The sequence below is a fragment of the Scardinius erythrophthalmus genome, assembly GCF_964197995.2.
Source record: "Scardinius erythrophthalmus genome assembly, chromosome: 5".
Taxonomy (NCBI): Eukaryota; Metazoa; Chordata; class Actinopteri; order Cypriniformes; family Leuciscidae; genus Scardinius; species Scardinius erythrophthalmus.
Window position 1 is genome coordinate 35803914 of NC_138225.1, and position 27538 is coordinate 35831451.

Here is a 27538-nt window from a genome sequence, read left to right on the forward strand (position 1 = left end):
TCCTATACCATAAGAGAGATCGCTACTTGCAATTAAAATCTAACTCCAACTGTTTACGTTATGCTTGTCTTTTATTCCTGTGTTTGTTTGTATTTAATTGAACATTATCTGTAAACATCACTAAACCTAGCAGTTAATTAATAATAATCAGACACACACAAAAAAATAAATCCCCCATAGGCTATGTTTAACGGACTGTCCCTCGACTCCCTCCCTTGCACAGGAAGCGTTTTTTTTTCTCCAGAAGCCCTTGAACATGGGACTCGCAGAATACAGTAAATTATAAGCAAAATATTAATGTGTTTATAGTTCATATCACACACCATATGCACTCCTGTAACTTTCAGCAAAAAAAAAAAAAAAAAAAAAAACGTGCGGTGATGACCTCACACCACGGTAGGCATCTCATCAATGCGATATTGCGGTGATGCGGTTATCGTCACACCCCTACCTGACCGACACCCGTTGCCAAGGATACAGGAGTTAATTGACACACTGGGGGGATATTCCTGGTTCAGCATCTTAGACCAGGGTAAGGCGTACCACCAGGGCTTTATCGCTGAGGGTTGCAGACATATGACAGCATTCACGACACCTTGGGGGCTGTATGAGTGGGTCCGTATCCCTTTCGGCCTGTCAAACGCACCTGCTGCTTTTCAACGTAGCATGGAGGAGATGCTTGACTCATTAAGGGATGAGTGCTGCATACCATACCTAGATGATGTCCTGTGTTACGCAAAGTCCTTTGAGGAACATGTCGAGAGCCTAAGGAGAGTGTTAAAAGCCCTTCAGCGCCACGGGGTCAAGTTAAAACCTGAAAAATGTGAGCTGTTTCGTAAAGAGGTCAGGTACGTGGGGCGTCTGGTGTCGGCTGAAGGGGTGCGGGTAGCTCCAAAGGATCTGGAAGCTGTCCGGTCTCTCACACGCAGGATCCCTCAGACGGTGGGGGATATACGAAGGTTATTGGGGTTTCTCAGCTACTATCGAACATTCATCCAGGATTTCGCCAGAGTCGCAAGACCCCTGTATGAATTGCTGCAGAGAAAGTCAGGGACTGAGCAGGATGTACACAGCCGAAGAAAAACTAAAGGGCCACAAGTTCCCTCAAAGACTCCAGTGGAATGGAACCGAGCCCATCAGCAGACTCTAGAGAGACTAATTAATATGCTTGAGGAACCACCAGTTCTGGCATATCCAGACTTCAATCAACCCTTAACACTCCATACCGACGCATCGGAAGAGGGTTTGGGGGCTATCCTGTACCAGCGACAGGAGGGAAAGTTGAGGGTCATCAGGTATGGATCCAGGACACTGACGATAGCTGAGAAGAACTATCGATTACACAGCGGAAAACTCGAGTTCCTGGCTTTGAAGTGGGCGGTATGCGAAAAATTCCGCGACTATCTATTCTACGCCTCACACTTCACAGTGTACACTGACAACAACCCACTGACGTACGTGATGGGCACAGCAAAGCTGAATGCGGTGGGCTATCGCTGGGTCGGGGAGCTATCCGACTTCCGGTTTGACATCAAATACCGGCCAGGCAGGGTTAACATCGATGCAGACACTCTGTCCCGTCTCCCCCTGGACATTGAAGCATTTGAGTCAGAGTGCACAAAACAGTTGCCTACCAGTGTAGTACGAGCAGCCTGGGAGGGTAGTCGCGTATCAGAAGATAAGGATGTGGCATGGATCGCTGCATTGTACCTGTCTACGGGGGGAGAGGAACTACAGCCATTTACCACTTGGTTACCGACAATTGGACTGGAAGAGCTGGTTACCGCCCAAAAAGAGGACCCAGTGATTTCACAAGTAAGACAGTGGAAAGTCGATGGGGTCATACCAACTGAGGAAATGAGACGAAGCATGACAGGAACCAGCAGAAAGTTCATGTACGAGTGGAAAAATCTGTATCTGGAACGGGGACTTCTCTACCGAAGGGCAAGGGAAAGAACACAACTAGTCCTACCAAACATGTATAAGAAGTTGGCCCTCGAGCACCTCCATGACCGGATGGGACATGTGGGTACGGAGAGAGTACTCAGCTTGGCAAGGGATCGATTCTACTGGCCGTACATGAAGAATGAGATAGAGGGGTACGTGACCAGGAGGTGCCCATGCATAAAGCAGAAGAAACCCACCGCACACGTCCGAGCACCTATGGGCAGTATCACAACGCACTCACCTATGGAGCTGGTGTGTATAGACTACCTCCACTTGGAGCCGAGCCGAGGAGGATATGAGTATATCTTAGTGGTCATGGACCATTTCACCAGGTTCGCCCAAGCCTACCTAACAAAAAACAAGTCAGGGCGGACTGCAGCAGAACGCTTGTTCCAGGACTACATCCCACGTTTTGGATACCCGGCCAAATTGCATCACGATCAAGGCCGTGAATTCGAAAACGAACTGTTCCGGAACCTCAGACAACTGGCTGGCATCGGTCACTCCCGCACTACCCCGTACCACCCCCAAGGGAACCCAGTGGAAAGGCTCAACCGGACCCTCTTGCAGATCCTGAGGACACTAACAGACAGGGAAAAGGAGAAATGGAAGGACTACTTACCTCAAGTGGTGCACGCTTACAACTGTACACGGCACGAGTCCACAGGGTATTCTCCCTTTTACCTGTTGTATGGACGGCATCCTCACCTTCCAGTGGATCTGATCTTTGGCCTGGTGGAGCAAGAGGAAGAAACAACACCAAACGGGTATGCGGAGCAGTGGGCACACAGAATGACTGAAGCATACAAAATTGCGGAAAGTCACAGCCGTCAGGCAAGCGCGAGAGGGAAAGAGCAGTATGACCGGAAAGTGAGAGGAGTTGTGCTGAAGGCAGGGGATCGAGTACTTGTCAGGAACCTCAGGGAGCGAGGAGGCCCAGGAAAGTTGTGATCCTACTGGGAGAAAGCAGTATATGTGGTAAAGGAACAATTGACCGACAACCCCATATACGTGGTATACCCTGAGAATGGTGATAGCAGAAAAACCAGGACGCTGCATCGAAACCTGTTGTTACTGGTGAATGACTTACCGGTGGAAGCTCCAGCAATGACACCTAGATCCATGCGGCCTGAAAGACAGAGAAAGACAGTTAGACAAACAGTCAACAAAGAGAACGTCGAAGACGGTGATCTGACAGACTCGGATGCCGAGAGTAGAGTAGGAGGATACTGGTTGAGAGCTCCAGTCAGCTGGCCGATAGTGGGGAACAACCAACTCCCAGAACGAGCACCTGCAAGGGAAAACATTCGGTTAGTAGCTACAGATACCTACCTTGATGACGCTACATGTCCAGACAATGCTGATGAAGGACACTGTACGAATCCAGAAAGTGAGTCTGAGGACATAGATGGAGCCGAGGATCTAAGGATGGAAGGAGAAACCAGTGTGAGAAGGTCAGCCAGGGAGCGGAGGCCAAAACAGATTTATACATATGACATGTTGGGCCAACCTGCAATCCACCCTTACCCCACACTGAACTCAGTTACTGCCTACCCCATTCCACACATGCCTGTTTGGGGTTCACCTAATTACACCACACCTATCACCTACCCTCACGTATACTCACCTCCAATACACACACCTTATGGGGTTGCTACTGCTGTCTATTAAGAGTGGTTGATTATGGGATTTTGCATTTCCTTTTGTCAGGGAGAGTGTGGTACCCATGAAAAATGAGTACACAATATTATTGTATGAATGTATATATATATATATATATATATTAATATTTCCCTTCTATACCTTTTCATATGGACATTCATGAAGGACTTTTTTTTTATTTACATTTTGCACGGACACTTAGAACAGAGACTTTTATTTTGACACGGGATCGCGCTTACGGGCTATCTCTGCAGCCTCCGCTCATACTATACAGAGGAGCTGGCAGAGAACAGACGCGATTCCCGACTCTCTTCTTCCTTTCCTGTATTTTCAGGTATATAGTACAAATGTTCGGGGGAAAACTTGACAAAATAGGGTAACATCCATTTAATTGCAATGTACAGTGAGGGCTGGTTGTGAGAGTTTGATAACTTACATCTGTGATTTCTAAAAGTGTTCATACTGAGGTAAAACTACTGTATACTTCTGTGTAATGCAATATTTGAGTCTAACATGTTTATTCAGTGTCTCAGATCAAAATGTTCCATTGGGTTATGTGTAAAAGTTAATCGGTTTTGTTATATGTTATGTGCAAAGCTCTCTCTGAAGTCGCGCTTGGCGCGCTTGATGGTCACGTGACCAGCTCACGCAGAAGTGTGTAATGGCGGCCTGAATAGCTGTTAATGCTTTGTAATGTTGATTTTTGACAAACTAACGGTGAAACAAATGTCACAAATGCTTTAAGAGTTGAAACAGACTTAAAATATGCACTTAGGTGAATAATCAAAGTAATAACTTGCTAGATTTGACTGTTGACCCATGAGAAAGTATGAAAAAGGGGTTGTTGTATGTTCAAACAGGTTAAATGAGAAAAAGACAAACAATGAAAAGAGATTATAGGAGTTTATTTTTGTGGTTTAAGAAACTGGTGAATGTTGGAGATTGATTTGTTGTCAATAAAGATACTATATAGAGGAGCTGGCAGAGAACAGACGCGATTCCCGACTCTCTTCTTCCTTTCCTGTATTTTCAGTAATTTGTCTGCTGGGTCTCCGGAGGCGGGGCCTGCAACACTCACATGGACGTATGCATTTGCAATGCATTATAGGAGCCCGTTTCTCTGTCATTATGCTGAGACGCTGATGAAAACATTAGCACGCCCATTATGGCAATTTGAAACGTAATTGAGACAAGCCTAACTTTACCTCAGAAAAAATTATTCGTCATTCGTTCTTCACGTATATCGTGGACTAAGTTACACATGCTGCAAGTTGACCTGTATGACCATTGCTAATGTAATTTAGTTACTCTAACAATATTTTCTGATGGGACTGAAAACAACCCTGTGATAGCCATTGGTGATATTGAATTTGTCCCGTGTTATAATTTCTGTGGCAAATGTTTATTCTGTTTTTAGCCTATAATATGACAAAAACTTTAGCACTTGTAAATCAAGGGTTTTTTTTTCGTATTGAAAAATAAGGAAGTATTATTTTGTTGTTTAAGTCTATATGTTTTTTTGTTTTGTTCTACTATTATCCTTTTTTTTTTCCTCAGATTTTTTTTTAATTGTAATTGTATTTATATGTTCAAAATAAAGAAATCAAATCAAATTAAATATCAAATCAAAAATGCTTATCTCTTCAGCTATTATGGCCCCAGCACCTCAACAATTAGTACATTTTTTAAATAAGTAATTACTCATCAAAATATCTCTCATAAAGCATAAACACAATTAACAGAAAAAAAAACTTACTGTGTACGTCTCGTCATCACTTGCCATTGGAAGCTCATTGAAGCAGCCTACGTTTCTGCTGAATCCTGCAGCTTATCTGGCAACCTCGAGTCAGGGGGGAGGGGATACACGGCTCTACAGTATTTTTAAAGTGATTGCAGTACCAGTTTTGGCCACAATCCTACATACGGTACCTTTAACCATTTGTCAACTACCCATATGTACTCATTTCTAATCCAAACAACAATATGCCTGGAAGCACCGCTGCCACCATGTGTCGGGATGACGTTACAACAATAACCGCCTGATGAAGGAAAGCCTCCATTGGCTTATTGTCAGAGGGCTAGTTGTATACGGTTACCCTGAGTTATGTCAATTTGTTTGCCAATAGGCCCGGGAAGAGATGGAATAACTTGAGTACAATGCAGAAGCTCATTCAAGTCCAGGTGAATTTATTAGTAGCGATGTCTCCACACACGTGATCCAAATAAAGTAAAAAAAAAAAAAAAAAAAAATTAAAAAATAAAAATCATCAAAACATGCTCAAAACAGACGGTACAAAACATAAATAAAACATGCTGAGAGCAGCAAAACCCGGCATCAGATCTAGCCTCGAGGAACAAACCTCTGACAATGAGGACTGCACAAGCTCTGGACCTTGGAGTGTTCAACTTGAATCGGCACTGCGCATAACGATCGGTGTATGACATTAAATTACCATAATAGCGATTAAGAGCAGATGACTCCATTTGCTTTAGAATCGCTCACACTGTTCAGCGCAACCATAGACAGTATAAGAAAGGCAACAACCCTGACTTAAGAATGCAAAATGGCTGCAGCACATCAACCGTAGTTAAACAGTAAAATATTGTTTATTAGCCCCTCTGTTTGTCTGTGTCTCAGTAAACTCAGTGGTCCACATAGTACTATCCAACCCATTTTATGGATTTTAAATTTTGGCATTACCGCCTTTTTATTTGTGTATTCCCACAACAAATGTTTACCTGGATGTGGGTGTGCCGTCATTCCCAGCTCCTCAAGGTAATTGGAACACAGCATTAGCCACTTTTTAGCAAACACCCTTTCCCAAGAAAAGTAAAAGATTTTTTTTTTTAAATCACAAAGGGTTATTACTGATGTATTTTATGTCGTGGAATAACATGTGAAAATATCTTAAGCTTCTGTTAACCACAAACCTTATTTCAGGCATTTAATCATAATCTCCTTCAAAAATCCTATTGATTTCATGGCGATGGAATCTGAATTTCTAAAATGCTAACTCGTTTCTGTGTTTTAGCCAATAAAAATATTGTTCCCTGCATCACTACTACTTCCAAGTATACCACCCATACCGTATACTCCCTCGTCTAAACCATTTCCCTCAGTCAGCGTGTAGGTAGAGAGGAAAACATCAGTCATCTTTTGGGCTAGTATGTTTTCTAGGACAATATCTTTTATTTCCAGCAATAGCACAGAGCTTAACGTCAACATGCCTCTTATTAAAAATAGCTCTTGAAACACACAAGTTGCAGGCAAAGAGTTTTAAAACTCTATCTAGCCTTTTACTTGCATGCTTAGCACATTTATGCAGACATCAAATCCATAATGAACAACATGTAGTCTATGTTACGGAACAGTTATGTCATGGTGTATTATTCAAGATACTGATGGCTCATTTTCATACAGAATATGCAAACAAATTTGTCAGAGGCAATGAAGGCAAACTCGAAAAGCCTCATGATCTTGACAGATCAAGTTTGCAGGGAGATAAGAACAAATGTAGGAATCATTGAGAGATCAGCAGCTTGCAATACAATTTAGTACACTGAGGAAACATGGAGAACATTCATGATTGATCACAGAACTTCCAGGTGCGTTGTAAACCTGAACCTGAAGCTAACACAGACGTATATTTGGTTTAGAGAAAAAGTCTAAAAAAAGCATATAAAGGTTCATCCGGAAGGTACAATACCAAGAGGAAGACTACAGTTTACAACAGTTAATTTTTTTTCAACAGCCAACAGTTATTGTGGTGGAACAACAACAGAAATGTCACAGAGATCTCCAGTCTGTGAAGATGAACAGTTTTCAGTGTGTGTACCAAGTGAACCTGCAGTTTGTGAAGGTGGACCTTGTGAGGACCTCTGTGGGCCTGTAGAGTCTGCAGTTTGTGAGGTTTCTTCCTCCTGAGGAAGACGCTGATATTCCTGCTTGAACTTTAACGGACTTTTACCTCTCTCAAGTCTGCTTTTGTCCACCAGCCGAAAAGCCTCCATGAATTCATCAATGTCAATGCTACCATCATTATTTGTGTCTGTGCTGATAACCAGCTCATTGATGACCTCATCGGAGATCTCCATTTTCAGATAGGCACTGAGCAGTTTCAACGTCTGACGGAAATCCTCAAAAGAGATGAGACCTGAGAAAAACAGAAACATAGGCCATAGGAAGGTGCTATGGAAAGCCATCAAACTACGTTTAGTCTATTCTCTGTAGGAATCGTCATCAACAGGGAAATGTTAAAGCTGCCATGAAATCAAAATGGACAATTCTTTAAAAAAAAAAATCCAAATAATAGTGTTTATTATAAATGATTTATCCTTATACACGTCTCGAGAACGCACTCATAATCTTTAATCAAAATAACTTCCCCTCCCCCTTGCAACAATTTCTCTGATGACGTGTTTACTGGCGTGAGGGTGGGACAATCACAAAAATAGCAAACCATGTTGTTTTCACTGGAAGATCCAGTTATGACATTTTAAGAGCCTGATCTCACGGGAAAACGTACAAATTCTACGAGGTGGCTTATTCGTACGAATTCATACGACCTGACTCGTACGAATTAGTACAATTTTTGCAAAATCGTACATATTTTACGAATTGGCCAATTCGTATGAATTCATACGAATGACCTACCCCTGACCCCGCCCCTAAACCTACCCATCACGTGGGTTTAGACAAATCGTACAAATTCGTACGAGTGAGGTCGTACGAATTAGCCAACTTTTTATCATTCGTACGAATTCGTACGAATTGGTCGTGAGATAGCGTTGCATTTTAAGCATTACGAGGTCAAACATTTTTTACACTTAAAAAGTATTTTATCATTATTATTATTACCTGCAAATATTTTTTCATACCTGAATTATCTGTGTCCACTATTCGGAAAATGGTCTCCAGGGTGGAGCGATGTTTATACAGTGTCTCCAGCATACTCTGCTCAATGTGCTGTATAGTGAGAACAGAAGAGAGTGCTTTCTGCAAAAGTATCTACAAAATTACACGATACTAACACAGCAGACAGAGAGATGCAATTCTGGAAATGTTCAAATCAAGGGTTCTGCTTTACCTCAGAGCTGTGATTTTTTAGGGCGAGATCCCGGAACCAGCCGTGGTAGTCCAGCATCCCATCAGTGGTGCTGGACACTAGCTGAGGTTGAAGAACTCTCCAGGGCAGATCCAGGTGAAGAACTCGCTCGATTGCACTGGCCCAGTCGGACAAACAGATCAGTCCTGTGATGGCATTGACATTGCTTTGACATTTGGACAACTGCAAAACTAGCCATTAAGTAACTAGAAACGCATTGTTATCATCACTCCACTAGGTAGCAAAATACTGCAGTACTGTATTAAAATATGCATTTTATACCAGATAGTTGTCTGTACCTGTGTTCTCCTCATCAAGCTCTTGAAAGGCACTGAGAAGATCTGACTTGTGCACAAACAGTTGCTCTCGTAGGACCTTGAGAGCAGTGTGCTCTGTGCGTTTTACACTAAAAGAACATTGAGAAATAAGCTGGAAATTTGACAATGAACATGTAAGACTATAAACTGTATCCAGAATAACTGTAACACAACATCTGCTGTAGATTTTCCAACAAACCAAATAACAGATTTGAAATTGTGAATGAAAATCATTCCCCTAGTTCAGTGGTTCACCGGGGCCACTAGGGGCCTCAGGATAAAAGATGACTTAAAATGACTCAAAATAAGACAAAACAAGCATTCAACAACTACAAATCAAGATATTTCTTATTTTAATTCAATTTCATTTTTTTCTTTGAAAAATCAGGATATGTACATAAGGTAGTTTTTTTAAATATTTATTTTGGTTATTATACTATACTATCCTTTATTATGATAGGATAGTATAGAGTGGACTTGAAGCAAGATGGGAGAGAGAGAAGGGGACGGGATCGGGAAAGGTCCACAAGCCGGGACTCAAACTGGGGACGCCCGAAGCTTAACGGTGCTATATGTTGGCGCGCTGCCCACAAGGCTATCGGCGCCAACAGCTAACTTAATTTTGATTTATAATAATAATAATAATAATTTTTTACATTTATATAGCACTTTTCTGGGTATTCAAAGTGCTTTACATGGAAGGGGGAATCTCCTCAACCACCACCAATGTGCAGCATCCACCTGGATGATGCAACGGCAGCCATATTGCGCCAGAACGCCCACCACACACCAGCTTATTGGTGGAGAGAAAACAGTGATGAAGCCAATCAGTATATGGGGATGATTAGGAGGCCATGATGGACAGAAGCCAAGGGGCAAATTTGGCCAGGATGCCGGGGTTACGCCCTTACTTGTTTCGAAGGACATCCTGGGATTTGTAATGACCACAAAGAGTCAGGACCTCGGTTTAACGTCTCATCCAAAGGATGGTGTTCTTTGACAGTATAGTGTGACCATCACTATACTGGGGCGTTAGGACCCACACAGACCACAGGGTAAGCACCCCCTACTGGCCTCACCAACACCTCTTCTACCAGCAACCTGTTTTTTCTCAGGATGTCTCCCATCCAGGTACTAACCAGGCTCAGCCCTGCTTAGCTTCAGTGGGCAACAGGTCTTGGGCTACAGGGTGATATGGCTGCTGGCATATAGACATGTAAATTAACCAAATCTTATAACTCCATGGGCATTTTTATAACAAATAAAAATTTTTCTAGTTATGCCAAGCTCTAAATTATTTTAACAGGTATAAGTGAGTAAAATATGTTTAAACAAATCTTTATCCTAAATGCTTATCCAATAAATCATGAAAAACTGGTATTTGGTCATTGGGCCTTTGTATATTGTTGTGGACAGTGAAAAGCCTTGGAGTTAAAAAGGTTGAGAATCACTGTCAGTCAAATGGCTGATGATGGTATGTGTGTTGATTACATTTGTGGAAAGCTCAGTCCTCGGATCATACTGGTGGCCTGATACTGAACAAAGTAAGGCACGAGATCTGGACCCAGTCTGACAAAGGCTCCTCTGTTACTGCCAATCTCATAGTAGTTAGAGGCTGAAAAAAGGGTCAGGACCTGAAAATCAAAATACATAAATCAAATCAACTTTAAAGACTGTCAAGAACATTTCTACAAACATACACTGGCCCCAAAAATATTTTGACATTTAAATAGAAAAAATTTGCTCTTAAAGATTGATGCATGTCAGTCTAGACAACTAAAACATAAGTAGACAATTAATTAAGATAAATGATTTTTTAAATGTTTTTTATTTTTAAATATTACATTCTCGAAAAATTATAAATTGGATCTTTTTTTTATCTTTTTATCTCATTTGTTTCACAGCAATGAAAAGAAATTGGGGGAATTGAGACTTTGAGACTCGAAAGAGGCATTTGAGACAATGCTAATGAAATATACAGTAACTGAGAACTTGCATTTCTTTAACTATGAAAGGGCAAAACGTCTGAAGAATAATTTTCCTCCGAGCTCATCTGGAGAATTACTATATTGCTCACAGGACACAGTGTCCTAAAAAGCACTCTAAATGAACATGAGCCATCATAAGTACATGAATGTAAATGTAAATAAGACAATTTATCACCTTTTAAATGAGTATGTTAATCTAAATTCAGTCCCTGCCTGACAGATATTTTAATAAAAACTTTAGCCGAAATGACAAAGTCATAATTATTTCGTTCTCAAACCACTGTATAAGTCCTCTGATCACTGAATTGCTGACCTTACGATTGTGGCAAAACTCGTAACCATCCTGCTTGCACTCGTGTGAGCGGATGATAAGCTGGAGATTGTGTCTGTTCAGAAAGTCCTCGGTGACATCAGGACCCCAGTAACAACCTCCACCACGAACCTCATTGGGAACGCAACCGTCCTGGGACATGGGGTCACTCCACAGCAGGTCCAAAATCTGATGACACCAAAGTATAAATGTAATCGCAAGGAGAGATTGTAAAACTATTTAACTGTTGGCATAATTACCTATGTTTTTAAGAGTAATGTTCCAGATTATAAACAAACTGATCACACTAGTCTCATATTAGCATAGATATACTTTTGAAATCTTTTATACTTTATTACACTTTTTGTGTATTTTAAAAGGTACACCATATAACTTTTTTCCCCCCAAAATTAACTAAATTTAAACAATAAGTCAATACATCATCAATCCTTGTGTGTTTTTGTCTTACCCTGATTCACTATAGTAAGCCTATTATAATTTTATTTTAGGGGCTTTACACAACACTATTTTCAACTAAAAACGTAAAACTTTATGCGTTTTGGCCGTTCATTTACATGACAACAGCGTTTTGGGTGCCTGAAAATGGAAATTTTTGAAAACGGGTTTCAAAGTGCAAGTTTTTGAAAACGATATCCGTGTAAACAACAAAAACGTGAATCTCGCAAAGACGATGACGTCATACACATGCGCATTACATGTTCAGTCTATAGTGTTTCATCGCCATCTAATGGCCTGGCAGCAGAATACAGTGTTTGTAGTCATCTTCACGGATACGTGTGAATAGGGATCGTTTTGACAATGGTGTCGTCTTACACGGAAAACTCAAAGGAAAAACTTCTCCGTTTTCAGCATATCGTTGTCGTGTAAACGTACCCTTAGACCTGTCGGGATGGTTTTTCGCAGGAAACTGCATTTGTCACTCGCCTGTGCGTGTGGTATTTTATTACCGATAAATATATACAGATAAATTGCCATGTGTAGCTCTCTAACAGAGTTCAATGTAACGCATTATCTATTGTGAATCCTTCACAATAGATAATGTGTTACATTGAACTCTGTTAGAGAGCTACACATGGCAATTTATCTGTATATATTTATCATTTCAATATGGTTGTTGTAGCGCTGTGCTGAAAGTACCATGTCTATCAATGGTTATAGCTACATTAACGTCTTCAGTAAATCAGCTTGAGATCCTTTCCATCTAAACTGGTTATATCTCTTAAGCCTAGTAGTGAATGTTGTATAAGCAGCAGTATAACCACAGCCGAGGCAAAACCAAAACAATGTTCTTCCACAAAATGCATGCAGTTTTGCTTTTTAAACTTTAGAGGGCCAAAAGTTACATAGTGTCCCTTTAATGTTTATTTTTATGCAACGTCTTATCCAAAAGACTTCCATTGTACTATAAGTACAATAATACAAATGCAATTTGTGTTTTTTATACACTGAGGAATGAGTTGAAATTAATGGTTCAAAACTACACATCAAATTGGTACAGTGGATCTCAACCAGTGAACCTCAACAAGTGAACCAGAGCCCACAAAATTACATACATAATTTTAAATAAAGACAAAACAGGCATCAAAATAAGACCAAAATAACATCCAACTAAGACCAACTAAAAACAACATATTTCTTATTTTATTTTATATTTATATTATATAAATATTTTATTATTAAATATTTTATATTATATTTAATTATAAACAGTATATTATAAGTGTGATTTTAAGTCATTTAAATTAATCCAATCTTACGACTCCTTGGGATACATTTTTATGAACATAAATTTATTCTAGTTATGCCAAGTTCTAAATGTTTTTAGAAATTGAGTAAAAATATAGTTTTTAATCATTAATCCTTATCCAGTAAATCACAAACGACAAGAAAAGTCATGGGGCCTTTGAATATTTTTATGGGCAATGGGTGGACTTGGAAATGGTTCAGAATGGTTGAGAATATAACTGGGTTACACTTTATTTTAAGGTGACGTAGTTATATTGCTATACTAGTAGTTATACTTCCTCAAATAAGTACTGAGTAATATTAATGAACTACTATTAATGTACTTGCTATGGAGTCACGGTTAGGTTTAGTTACTTATAGTATACTGTAGTAATAACAGTACATTATGCATAATTATATGCATACTATATGTAGTAACGTGTAACTACATCACATTAAAATAAAGTGTTACCAAACTGTTTTAGTCCTAAATTTACTATAGTACTTCAGTATTTAGTACTAAACAAACCACAAACATGTACCAAAGCAGATACCGTCAATGAAGCCCACCTGTTTCCAATCATCATCGCTGGTGTCGAAGACCTCAGATGAGTCTGATTCAGACACACAGGATGGGGCAGAGCCCAGAATGTGGTGAGACTGGCTGAAGCTGGACATGCTAAACTGTGCTTGCCTACGGCGGACCTCGAGCTCCTCCTCAACCGTCCGAGACACAGTCCTTGAGAAGTCTTGAAGGGAGCGTCTCTGGAAACTGTCCCGAGCAGCAAACTGTTTGGGAAAGGTCATCGAGCCCGTTCTGTTCTTACAGATGATCATATCATTATAACGCTCTGAATCTGCATGTAAACTACTGCGGGATGGAGTCTTCTTTTTCGGGGGCTTCATGGCAGACACATACTATAGAAAGACAAGTCATATTCATCAGTTAAAAGAGGAGATGTTCAGGATTTAACAACATGTAACCGTTTGTTTGACTCACTCTGTGTCTGTCCACTCGAGCTATCAGAGCGAGTTCAGTGGTATCTGAGATTCCTCCATGGACTATCAGCACCCGGTGGTCGATTACTGTCACTAAGGGCAACCAGCTGAAGATCTTCTGGAGCAACTTGAGGATACGCTTTCCATGCAACTTAAAGGAATTGAACAGATAAGAGAAGCTCCTCAGATTAATTTCACCATAATGTGAAGCTCAGAGCATAACACATTACTGACGATGTTAATGAGTTATTCCTCAGCAGAGTTATTGTCGTTAATTAAAACCATAAAAATACTTTATTACTTGGAAAAAAAAACATTACCTGAACATGACCTCAGTTAACTTCAGTTAGCACCATCAATGGATATTTTGCCAAAGATGTTTGCCATTAACCCTAAATCTGCCCAAAAAACAACACTTGACAAAGATCATTCTATTGCCCATCTGCTTAAAGGGATATTTCACCGTTGGAAAGATGAATGTGTATTTAAATTGGGTCATTTATGTAGTAGAAATGTGAAATTATTTTAGAAGTTGGTGCCTTCTAGACTGAGAAAAGCCAGAAAATGTATTTTTGGCTCACGTGGATGAAAAACAACAACTCACAGAATGCACTTGCTTTGCTGCCCTACGAGGCCACTCCCAAGCAATGCCTACCGGTTACAGAGGGCAGTATCAGAAGAAATGATACAACTAGGCTACTAGTTGACTCGAAACTGAAAAGACACCGTTTTATCATGAGATCACACCCCCTATGGGCGGATTGAAAACATGCGGAGCTAGCTCCTACTACTGGCTGGAGTCTCTAGCCTCTGGCCAAAAAAGCCTCCAATCCAAATGACACAAAATAACGATTTTTGCATCATCTGAGTTTTTTTTCCAGACACACAATACAGAAATCTCTCGTCTCAGGGGGACATGAGGAAGGGAAGCACGGTCATTCAAAAATACTACAGGGTTTCTACTGATACAAAGCTTAATGCTAATCGGTGAAGTATCCCTTTAACCTGTGATGTTCTTTAAAATACTAGTAAAAATAAGTATATTTCCAATATACTCCAATATAAAAATGACTTATTACGTATATTTAATTCCCCACTAAGATTACGTATATTTAATTCCCCACTAAGTTGTCATATATGCAGTCAAATGTTTGTTCATTTAACAACTAGTTAACTGTCACCAGTACTTTAAAATACTTGAATAAATGTAGTAACTTTCCAATGTAAAAAATAAATTGCCCATTACCGTATATTCAAATTCCTAAGGCGGCGTGTATGGAGTCAACAGTTTGTTGATTTAGCAGCTGGTTAATCCATACCAGTGACAGAGTGCAAGAATGTTTAAGACTTTACGTTGTAATCCTCTTACCAAGGACTGGCCAATATTCACAGTAAAAATATCTGCAGGAGAATTGACCAGAGTTTCCCCTTTTAAACTGTAAGTCTAAGCAGGCTACTAGCAGTTAAGAGGTGGCATTCTTGGATAGAAAGTGTTGGGATATCCCTTACTGTTTCATAATGGAGATAAACAGATAAGGCCATATGGTAAACATACTCTTAGGCCTTGTCCACTCTAATACGTTTTTGTTTCGAAAACGCATCTTTTTCTCTCTGTTTTGGCCTTCCGTTCACATGAGACAACGTTTTTGTCAATGAAAACAAAGCTTTTTGAAACTGCTCTCCAAAGTGGACAAAACGCTGTTTTCGTGTTGTAGTGTGGACTGTAAAAATTGAGGTATTTGAAAACAATGAAGCATGTTTAGTCATGGGACACATATTGAACTGATAGACGTGTGTTTATTCCGCTATTGTGACTGTTATGTGCAATTCACTTTCACACAGTTGCTAAAATATGTTTCTTTGCAGACGCTTCATATGCAAAGATGACAGAAAATTCACTCGCATTTGCAAATGAGACATGACAGCAGTTGCGTTTTAGACCAAACATAGAATTGTCAGTGAGTGTGACCTAAACGCATCAGTGAATGGAGAGATATTTTGCTAAATAAAATGATCCTGCCAGAAAAATTGCATGATAACTTTATGATGTCTTGTTCTGTCTGTATCATCTCAGTGAGCTTTTACACGTGAGTGACTCTATAATTGGAGATAAATTTTGCATTTTTTTAAAAGTTAAGGGAAAAAACTGTTCACTAACAGAAATTCTTTCCAGTATCTTATTGAAAACATATTCATTTTAATAATTCAATGCTTGCCAAACACAAGTTACTTCCTTTTTTTACTTTTCAAGAAAAAACATATTTCTTTATAGACTTGTAGGTCAAATTCTGTTACATACGGTTGCATTGTTACTCTAACTTGGTAACAGAGTTTGACGGTAAGAGAATTGACAATTTTAAGCTTTTTTTAGCCAAAAACCCCATTTGCTGGCACTAATGAAATCATGATTAAAAGACTTTTAAACAACCCACTTTGAGATCAGTAATAAATTTGAGTTTTCCTTTTGATCTTGTGATAACATTTTGAAGTTTTACAAAATAAGTCTTGGTGTAAGAACTTTTTGATTAAAATATTTTCTCGGAGAGAGCACACATGCGTTTCAGTGCTTCAGATCTTATCAATGAGGGAAAATTAGATAATTTTCTGTATCTTACATTTGTAGGAGATAATTCCACCACAATTTAAAGGCACACTGTGCAGTTTCCATTGTTCTCAAACAGCGATCCCTAGAGTCGCTGTGGAGTACTTGTATTTAACGTTACTGTCGAAAATACCACTCACGCAGAGCCGTCTCTGCACTCTTCCTACCCGATCTTCATTTTCTTCGTCGACTCTGCCATGATTCACGTCTGAAATGAGTGCTAGTGTCTTCAATAGAGGCTGCTTTATATGTTGTTGATGTATGTGACGTCGTGCCGTAAAGCAAGTCATGATTCTCGTGAGATTTGTCGGGGCGCCACCTCTCACACTTGCTATCGGGATGATTCGCCTTACTACAAGTTTGTTTACCATCAAAATGATTTCAAAGCTGTTATATTAAGGTACAAATCTTGCATAGTGTGCCTTTAAAGGAAAAGTATGGTACAGTAACAGAATTGACGCAAGATTCATGGACACACGTTATAAAATAAAAGTTATTTTTAAACAATTTAATGTTGCAGAATAAAAAAAAAAATACTATATAGGGCTAAATTAAATATTAAAGAAGAGTAAAATAAAATATTTTGATTACAGAATCCTACATGATGGAAAAAATACACTGACTAACAACAAGAAATTGAAGAAATTCAGCTCATGATTTTCAGCAATATAAGACCCTTTTCTTACAGAAAATATGATATTGTAATGGCCTGTAACATCTTGTGATCCATGACAATGAGTGACAAATAATTAAAATAATTAAAAATATAACCATTTGAAAAAAGAAAAAATAATGACTTTGGATACCAAATGTACCTGCAATTATAGAATCACCCATGTGCAGTAAGGTAAATGAAGCACTTTCCGACGCTTCAGTGTGGACACAAAACCTTTGGAAAACGCTTAAAGGTGAACTAAGTAACTTTTTTTACCTTAACTGAACAGCTTCGGAGTCATTGGAATGGTTATATTACTTATTTCGGGTTGAATGGTGGTCATTTCGCACCCCCCTGGTGCCCGTGAGCGGAAAATACGCACTTGCAACTTTGAGCCGGCGGGCCACCGGCCGCCGCGTCAGGAAGTCTCGCGTGATATCATGTCTCGCGATGTAAACAATTGCTTTACGGCCAAAATAAATCTGCTAAAATGCTGTCAGTATTGCGCTCCCTCACGCTGTCCGAACCCGAACGAAGAAGACGTTTTAAAGAATGTTCCATCTGCTTTGATGTCGTTGATCTATAGCCTCTGGTGTCTGAGAATCAGCAACGAGTTTTTACAACAGTGTTGTCAAATATCTATTCCGAAGCTGTGGGGGGAGCTCTAGAGAGAAACCTGCGAGCAAAAAGCGAGAATACAGCGAAGAAATCCCAAAGCTACTGAGTGCTGCTTTAAATGCAGAGAGTTAGGAACTTGAGGAATTGTAGCGAACAGACATTAGATGTAATTAATGACCTACCTTGTATTTTCCCAGCACTTCTTTGGTGAAGCCATACCTTTGAACAGAAAATGAAATGTTATCACCAAGAAAATTAAATAAAATAAAATTCAAAGTGGCAGAAGATTTTTTCTTGCAGAAAAAGGGACATCAATCTGACCATCTGATTTGTGGACACTGAAAGATTAAGATAAAAACAGAATCTTTATTCTTGCCCTTATGGTTATGTGCTATATTGTAAATGTAACATGTAAAATGATCACATTATAGCGCCATCTTGTGGCTGATTCTCACAAAAATTTTGTACACCACCTCATCTAGACCAGTGGTTCATAAACTTTTTGACTCCAATATGTGCTGTAATAAAAAATAAATCAGTTTGCTGAGGCCCTCTAGTGGTTGACAACCACTGATTAATATGCTCATATAACTATGAACCAATTTTGTGATTCAGAATTGTTTTGATAACGTTTTTTGTCAAGGGAGTCTGAAAAAAACACATATGAATTGGTAGGAGAGGAGTTAGTAAAATAAAGATGCTTGATGCTTGGACCCTTAATTATAAAAATGTAAGGTATTAGCTCTTACGTTTAGTGTTGGTCACATTATATTTACTTGGTTGAGGTACTGCAAAACGCTTGTGGTGAGCAAAGTTTTAACAATATATAGTATGTATAATTATTATATAAATATTGTATCACTGAATGCATGTGTTCAGCACATTTCCATTACCTCAAATTAATGATGTGGTCTTCATGGTTTCCTCGATTAAGATAAACATCTCCAGGATACACAAGCAGGAAAGCAAACAATATAAGCAGAATCTCTATGGAGTCTTTGCCTCGGTCCACATAGTCTCCATTGAAAACGTAGGGTTTCTCCATTGATGGCATTCCATTCTGGGAAATTAGACCACAAGTTCATAGGAATAGATACATTGTACTTAAAGGCAATCTCGTAGTTAGGTGTGGACAGATTTGAAACCTACCTTGTAAAATATTAGTAGCAAGTCCTCTAATTGTCCATGTAAATCACCTGTAATAAAGTTTGTAACTTGATTTTCGAAGAGGCGTTGAATAGTGTAACAATAAAAAAGTTAAAAGGTTGTGTCGGGCATTCTTACCACAAACAGTTATTTCTTTGCTATGGCATGTAGAGACTCGGTTGATATTTGGCAGCCCTCTGAGTAACTTCCACGTTTCCAGAAGAAGCTGAAGAACGTAACGAGAGTGAAGCTGCTGCTTGGAGAAACCAGAAGTGTACATGGTTAATAACATTAGTGTTATCTGACTGTCACATATCTATGACAGGGATAGGCCACTGTCCTGCAGAGTTCAGCTCCAACCCTGACAAAAACTCCCCTGCCTGTAGATTTCTAGTAATCATGAAGACATTGATTAACTTTGATTACTGTATCTTTTCCAGGTGTGTTTGATTAGGGATGGAGCTAAACTCTGCAGGACAGTGGCTCTCCAGGACGGAAGTTCCCCATCCCTGCTCTATAAAATAAAGGTTCCAAAAGGGAGTTTTAGCAGCAATGGCACAGTGGATACTTTTTTGGGTTATCAAAAACTTGGGTTCTCACTGTATATTTCTTAAAAGAACCATTTTTTTTTTCTTGGTGTGAAGAATATCTGAACCAGGCCATGTTCAATTCAGCTCAAGATTTTGAGGGAGATTGGTTTTTCGGCCGCTCAAACTCTGCTCAAATCTGCTCTTTAACTGAATAACTTCTGAATAACTGCAACATGAATGGGCGAAGGGCTGGAGAAGGCAGGCAGATTACAGGGAGAAGAAGGTCCAGGCAGAAGGGAGGTGTATTCAGCGTGAAGACTCATGACCCATGGTGGAGCCGATGGAGGGAGTAGCCATGGAGGCTGAAGGGCAGAAGTTTCTAGGGTGATGATGGGGAGGAGACGGAAGTTCGGTGGGCCATGGTGGAGCAGAGGGTTCAGAGGGACACGGGGAAGCCGCTGGCTTGGGTGACTGAGGAGTAGACGGGGACACAGAAGTGCGCGGTGGAGACAGAGGGACTGAGGACCAAGGAGGAGCAGAGGGGAGTGAGGAGTCCAATGGAGCCGAGGGGACAAAGGGACGAGGCGAAGCCAGAGAAGTGCAGTCCAGAGGTGATGGAAGGTCGACGAGCGACCAAGGCGAATCGGGGGGGACGAGGGAGCCTGGTGGAACTGGTGAACTGATGGGCCACGATGGAGATGAAGGAGGTAGGAGCCAAGGGTGAGCTAGTGGACTGATGGGCTGATGTGGAATCCTGGATGCAGTGGTTGGAGTGCGATCCAAGGCAGATCCTGAGGACTGGAAGCCCCTCAGCGAGCCCACCATTCCACTGGCCTGTAGAGGGCAAGTGATGGGGCGGGAGAGGGAAGTTTGGTGGGAATTCAGGCTCAGGAACTGACTCAGGCGTAGCGGCAAACATCTCCGCTGAAGGCTCGGGTGGCGAGGCTGCGGCCATCTTTGTCGGAGACGGATTCTCAGGCGTGGCGGCGGCCATCTTGGCCAGAGACGAGGGCTCAAGCTTGACAGGCATGACGTGAAGCTCAGGCTTGAGAGGCATGACGTGAAGCTCAGGCTTGACAGGCATGACGTGAAGCAACTCTGGAAGGGTGGTCTCGACAGGACGAGACTCTGGAAGGGGGTCTCGGCGGGACAAGACTCTGGGCGCAGATGGGGTACGTCTCTGGGCTCTGGAAGAAGACAGGAGGCGTGGCGATGAAGACGGCTGGTGACGGTGGTTGAGCGGCGATGTCATCATCAGTCACGGTGAAGGCTGAACCGCAGCACATGATCCAGGTATTGTGCGAACGTACCAGGAATCGCTCCTGCTGCTGGAGCTTGCTGGCGCAGATGATCGTCCAGTCCGTACCAGAAAACCGTCTTTAGGTCAGTCATCTGCCCAGTCCACATGGTGTGAAATCTCGAGGAACCTCTCGACATATTCCTCGAGCAGTTGGCCATCCTGGAAACCGCTCTGCGGGATTCAGCAGGGTACGGAGAACGCCCATGTTCTCCTTTATTCAGTCGATCTATAATTTCAGACTTTTTTGGTGTGGTCGGTTCTTCTGTCATGCTTTGGCTGTGTGTGGCATGTCAGGAAGATGGATCAGGCTTAAACTCTATTATTTACAAACAAAACCCGTACCAAACATAGCAAACTGATGACGAGAACCGACAAGGAAGAACTGAAACTAGGGAGACTATATACACAGCATATACAATGAGCAGACTAAGTGAAAACAGCTGCACACAGTGAGTGATGATGTCTGTGATGAGGATGATGATAGGTAACAGGTGAAACTGATTAACAACAAAACACATGGTGCACAAACACAGAAGGCAAAACAAAGCCCAAGACAGGTGTCACGGTGACAGGCGGGGCCAGTGAAAATTTTGGCAGGGCAAACCAGTAAACTCCTTAGTGTTGAGCCCTGTGTGTTTATATATAGATTCCCTTTTAAGACCTGTCCCTTTTAGTATAAAATAAAGTTACAAAATCTGTCACAGGGAAAAAATAAAATAATGATAAAATGACCAGGAATGTTACTTGGCCAGGTTATCTTTGCATGTCAAAGCTAGAGCCGCCCGGGCTTGAAATGAACATCCTTTCACTTTACACTATAAAGAACCTTTTTTTGCAATAGAAAGGTTCCATCCCAGCTAATAAAAATATGTTTAAAAAAATGTGCATTAAGTGTTCAAACGTCTAGTTTTTTAAAATGTTTTAAAATGTTTTTCTTTTAAGGAAACATTCTATTTTGTCATTTTGTAAACATTATGACAACGTTACTTTTGAATGTTCTCTGAACATTCGGAAACAAGTAGCATTTAAAACTACAATGTTTCCAGAAAAAAACATTCCATGTACAATGTATAAATAATGTGCTATCGTTTTGAGATTATTAAAGACCAGATTGCTCTGAACGAAGATTCTCTAAACGTTACTGGAAGAATGTTTCCTCAACCTAGCCAGAATATAAGCCAAAGTTCTGAGAATGTTTCCCTGTTAGCCGGGGTGGATGTTAAACTTTCTTTATGAAACCATAGATCCCAATAAAGAAGCCTTATTTTTGAGAGTGTACCTGAAACATATTTTAATGCATCCTCACTGAACACCTACTTGTTTGTTTTTGAAGGCCTCTACAAGATCAGCAGCCTGATCCATATCTAAAGGAAAAGTTAGCCGTGGGCCAGAGTAGATGTCTGGCACATCAATTTTGGTGTAGTTGAAGTATCTCTCCCACTCTGCATCTCGGCAAACTTCGTTTTCTCTGAAGATATGTGAGATCAGATTTCCTACATGGAAGAAGAACACACAGGATGTTTTTAGCATGGATAGATTCCAGTGGAAAGCTGAATATGTGGTATTTGTGTTTACATGCAACAGCTTATTTTACGTTCACTGCTGGATGGAGTGAAGTTATCCATCAGGTAACCAAGAAAATTGTATAACTGCAGGTGGGAAAAGAGGAGGTGAGAAAAAAAATATTTGTCATATTATTATAAATGTTGTTTACAGCTTTCTTGGAGATAAAGTATTCCATCCATCCATTGTGATTAGATTATCGTGGATTTCATACTTTGATCTGATCTTGTAGGTCTGCGTACTCCATGGACTGGAAGATGTTCCAGGTGTATCTGCGTCTCATTTCCATGCGGGCCGCATACTGTCTGTACCAGCGCTGGATTATCACCGCTGCTTTCATAGCTTTCAAGAGAACGTGACACGGGTTTTTACCACTATCAGAATACCTTTTTTTTTTTTTTTGCTTAGATTAATTTAAATGAATAATTAATTTGTCATAAATGCATTAACTTTAAGGTCAGGCTTCTAGAATCACACTCAGTTTATCCGAGAGAGATTAATGTCAGATTTATAAACGCTGTATAATATTACTCTGTGTAGTGTGCACTGCTCAACAACAGTCAAACAAATGTCATAGTGGTGATAAAAGAGGAATTTTGCTTACTTATGGCTCCTGCAGACATGCATGAAAAAGAAGGCATGTTGAGAATGTAAACGAGTTACTTATATTGACATTGCACAGAAACAACTGACAGCCATGTTCTATTGCCGCGAGAGATAAATAAGGCTTTACACAAGCTTTGCTGGACTGCTAAAATCTCACCTGGGATGACATTTCCATGTGTTTTAAGAAGATGAAGTCAGTGAGGTCAAGTTTAAACTAAATATTCATTGAATAAACAGTCCTCAAACATATGATTCTTTAATTTACACTAGCCATTCATATCCATGTTTTTAGTAAACATATTACCTTTGTCATATCTTTTAGTGAATTCACTGTTTTTTGCGACACCACACCCCATGGCTTCTCCTGAATGCAGAACATAAGAAAGTCAGTATAACAAGCACTTTTCATCTTATCATAACACCTGTATGAGACTTTATGAATCATGCACAATAAATAATATTTTATCTATGCCTATTTAATGCAAACCACATCCAAAAGTATTAAGTATGTTTTTATTTTTAAAATGCTTAAGAAACCATAAACTGATAAATAAACAACACTTAATTCAGTAATACACAATGCTATTTATTATATATAAATACTAAAATTCAGATCTTCTACCTAAAGTGTACATATTAGTAAAGATTACCGCCCCAGTGACGGCTCCCCTTTTTCTGAGTGCAGTAAATCATATTGCAGATGAGATGAGAATAAAAAATCTTCTACAATATTGCCAAGCTTTTAACATGAATATAGGCTACACCAAATGTGATGTTGTTGTAGACGTTAATGAGATCCAGAGAGCAAGTTAATCTGGGGTCATTGCTCTCTTGCACTGGCCTCAATCCTCCTTACAGAGCAGACGACGTCAACACGCACCTGTGCTTCAGTCAAAGCCCACAACTGTCAAACAAAGCCTCAATCTAAATCAGCTTGTTATTTATTCGAATAGTTTAAAAAAAAATATGGCTGATTATCTCCTAATTTTTAAAATCACGAGGACTCAGAGGACTTAAGGAAATCCTGAATAACTAAGGATTATGGACTATGGATTTATAGACTTGTTTGTAAAGAAGGTTATTCATTAGCTCACCAGACAGCTCATTTAGTGTATAAACGGACATGCTAGTTTTGAGGTTAAATGTTGACAAAAGCTCTTTTTCAATGGGGTTTTGTATAGGTTCTTGACTCAATTTTAAAGAACTCTTTCCGCCAAAAATATTCTATATACTATAAGGAAAAATGTCTTCAATGATTGCATAATAATTTCATGTTTAACTAGTGATAAAGTATGTTTACAAGCTGTTTATTTCATTAAAAATCATCAAAATAAAAAAGAATTCAAACTTAATTAATTCAAACTAAATCCACACAATGGTCCCATGATGGAAACCCCTAAAAGGTTCATGAAGACTTTAAGGTTCTATAGAAACTTTTCTTCAAAGAGCATAAGACGTGTAGACATATTCAAAACGTAATTTATCCCATAGCCTACTAAATATTGGCCAATTAAAAAAAAAAGTGGTTTAAGATTTTATATCATTATAGATACCATTAAATCAGTTTTTAGTAGCTTTTAGTACCTTTTCTGTGTATTTCTTTGAATAGAATTACAATTGAATTAATTGAAATACAATTAAGCCATAAAAGGTTTCAGCAATGGATAACATATCAAAGGTACACAACCCCAACATGGGTAAAACTCACCTTGTGGTTTTCTCTTCTAAGTCCCAGAAGCTTTATTTCCACAACATGTCACCCAAAGGAATGTGTCCGCCTGGTGTACCCCATTGGTGCTTGCTTGAGTTAGTCAATGCGAATAGTAGAAACGCAAATAAATCAACTTGTGAGGACACATATAAAGCATCGTCACAGGCTTCCCCATATCCCCTGAGACCTTCAATGTCCTGAGCAAAGTGACACTATTTTCCTTCAAAAAAGAGAGAAGACCTTGTGTCGAGCTCCTGAGACCTTCAAATAGGTGTGTTTGTTTTTCTGCTTCTTAACAGTCTTCTGCTGTGTAGCTGAATTAAGTGAACAAGCCCCGAAGGGATTAAGGATAATAGCTTGATGCGACTTGACTGGACTTCCTTAGGAAATGGCACTTTTCTAAAGGAAGCAGACGAAGAAGTCTGGACGACGTTGATGTAAAGTATTTCGTATGTAATCAATCCAAAATAATGCAAGATACAAAAATAAATAATTTGAGGAGAAAGCAGTGTATTGATTTTGACATTTTATGTGCATGAGATCTGAGAGCCCTCAGTAATTATAATGAACAATTACTAGAATATATTGTGACCCTGGACCACAAACCCAGTCACATGGGTCAATTTTATGAAATTGAGATTTATACATCAGCTTTCCATTGATGTATGGTTTGTTAGGATATAACAATATTTGGCCGAAATACAACTACTTGAAAATCTGGAATCTGAGGGAGCAAAAAAATCGAAACATTGAGAAAATCGCCTTTAAAATTGTCCATTTATGTTTGCGATTGTGCTGCATTCACTCACAAACATAAATGTTTTATATATTTACGGTAGTAAATATACAAAATATCTTCATGGAACATGATCTTTTCTTAAGAAAAATCAATAATTTTGGCCCATACAATGTATTTTTGGCTATTGCCTTCATCCTACTGTGAACTGCAGTTGTTTATTCTCAATTATTGCATTTAACCTGTCATCTAACCTTAATATTATAGGCTATCAATAAAACCCCATTGTGTTGCACTTACATTGTGTTGCATGATTTTTAGTATAACCAACATTTTAAAAACTTCAGGGCCCTATTTTAATGATCTAAGCGCATGGTCTAGAGCGTGTCCGAATTCACTTTTGCTAGTTTAACGACAGGGAAAAATGTTCGGCACACCCGGCGCATGGTCTAAAAGGGTTGTCCCTATTCTCTTAATGACTAATGTGTGTGTTTTGGGCATAACGTGCAATAAAAAAAAATCTCCCATTCGCTTTAGTTCAGTTGCCCTCGCACCATGGCGCATTCGCTATTTACATGGCGTTCATGAGGTTAAAGCACGCAAGCAGACCATCTATGGGACAAGCCGGTTTATATCTTTATCTACACAATAATAATCTTTTACATTGTAATCCTTTTGTTTTTAATATTTGGCTAGTTGCTGCTTTTAATATTTGTGTGTGTAATAAGCAGAGTGTACGCATTGTGCACCTGCATCTAGGCACATATAGGCATTCTACGCACCCTTTAAATAACAAAAAACACATTGCGCCATTGACTTTAGACCAGGTTTTTGTTGGTCAATTGACAAAGCACCTAAACACCTTGTTTTCAAACCAGCACCCATGGGCGTACAAATGGGCGCAAATGCATTTGCTATTTAAACAATGCGTTAAACATGGCGCAGGACGTTAAAATGATAACTGTGTCGGGCTGAAACTAGGAAAACACACTTGCGTCACGCCTGGTGCCACAATGCGCAATATTGCATGCAATAATATTACAATTGTACATAATCTGAAATGTTATTAAAACTATAATTTTTAATTACAATAAACTCAAATTCATGTGTGAAATTATTTTTAGTTATACAACACTACTGAGAAGGGTGTAGTCTTACATTACGAAAAAAAAAAACTCATTGAATGTTATAATTTGTTATATAGTTTTGAATGTTATAATTTGTTATATAGCAGTTCAATAATTGCAGTGTTTTATTTGTTTCATCATTTAATATGAAAAATCATTGATTAATCCAACCTTACATATCTGAACAACTGTGATGTTTTATTTACTGTCATCTCTACAAAATATTTTTGTTCAAATTACATTTTTCATTCAATAACATCAGTTGTGGAAAAATAAATAATTATTAGTAGAACTATTATGTGTCCTAAAATTCTAAATGGATGTAAATAAAATGTCATGACAAATGCTGTGAAAGTGATGCTCTTCAAAAGTTTTTTAAAGGGCTGCACTGTATAGAGAAATAAAAATAAATATGAAATTAAAACAATATGACTTAATTTGATTATAAAACCGCAAAGGCTCCCATTTAATTATATAAATATATGCACTGCAGGTTTCCAAGTGAAGCACGACACTGTGTTCATTTACAAGCGCAGAAGCGTGTGATCATGATATGGTGTTTCAGCTTCTCAGAGCGGCTTGGTTTATTATGGTGAAGACGCTGCAACCAAAGATACTCTCAAACCACTCGGACCACTGAAACACAGTAGCATAAATGAACACAGTGCTTCATTTCACTCTGAAACTCGCAGCAAGCACATATATTTATTTGTAGAAAGTTGGTTTAACATTTAAAAATTAAGAAATTAAGACGTAAGTAATTAATTGTGCTATACATTTTTTTAATTACATTCTTTTATTTGACAGTAAAGCAAGTTTAAATATTTTTATTTAATAATAATCACAATAAAAAATTATAACATGCATTAT

General features: G+C 39.3%; 1 protein-coding gene across 1 annotated transcript; it reads right to left on the bottom strand.

Annotated features, from left to right (window-relative positions):
• Positions 1–6768: 6768 nt before the first annotated feature.
• Positions 6769–22828, bottom strand: LOC308691209 (serine/threonine-protein phosphatase with EF-hands 2-like; the record flags this gene model as incomplete). Its single annotated transcript, XM_081366221.1, has 15 exons — positions 6769–7763; positions 8488–8575; positions 8697–8860; positions 9014–9120; positions 10523–10665; positions 11333–11518; positions 13646–13993; positions 14076–14225; positions 18132–18168; positions 18843–19009; positions 19099–19145; positions 19234–19348; positions 22243–22418; positions 22520–22574; positions 22703–22828. 15 exons carry the CDS (start codon positions 22826–22828, stop codon positions 7369–7371), a joined length of 2304 nt encoding a protein of 767 aa, XP_081222347.1. The 3' UTR covers positions 6769–7368.
• Between the last annotated feature and the right edge of the window lie 4710 nt (positions 22829–27538).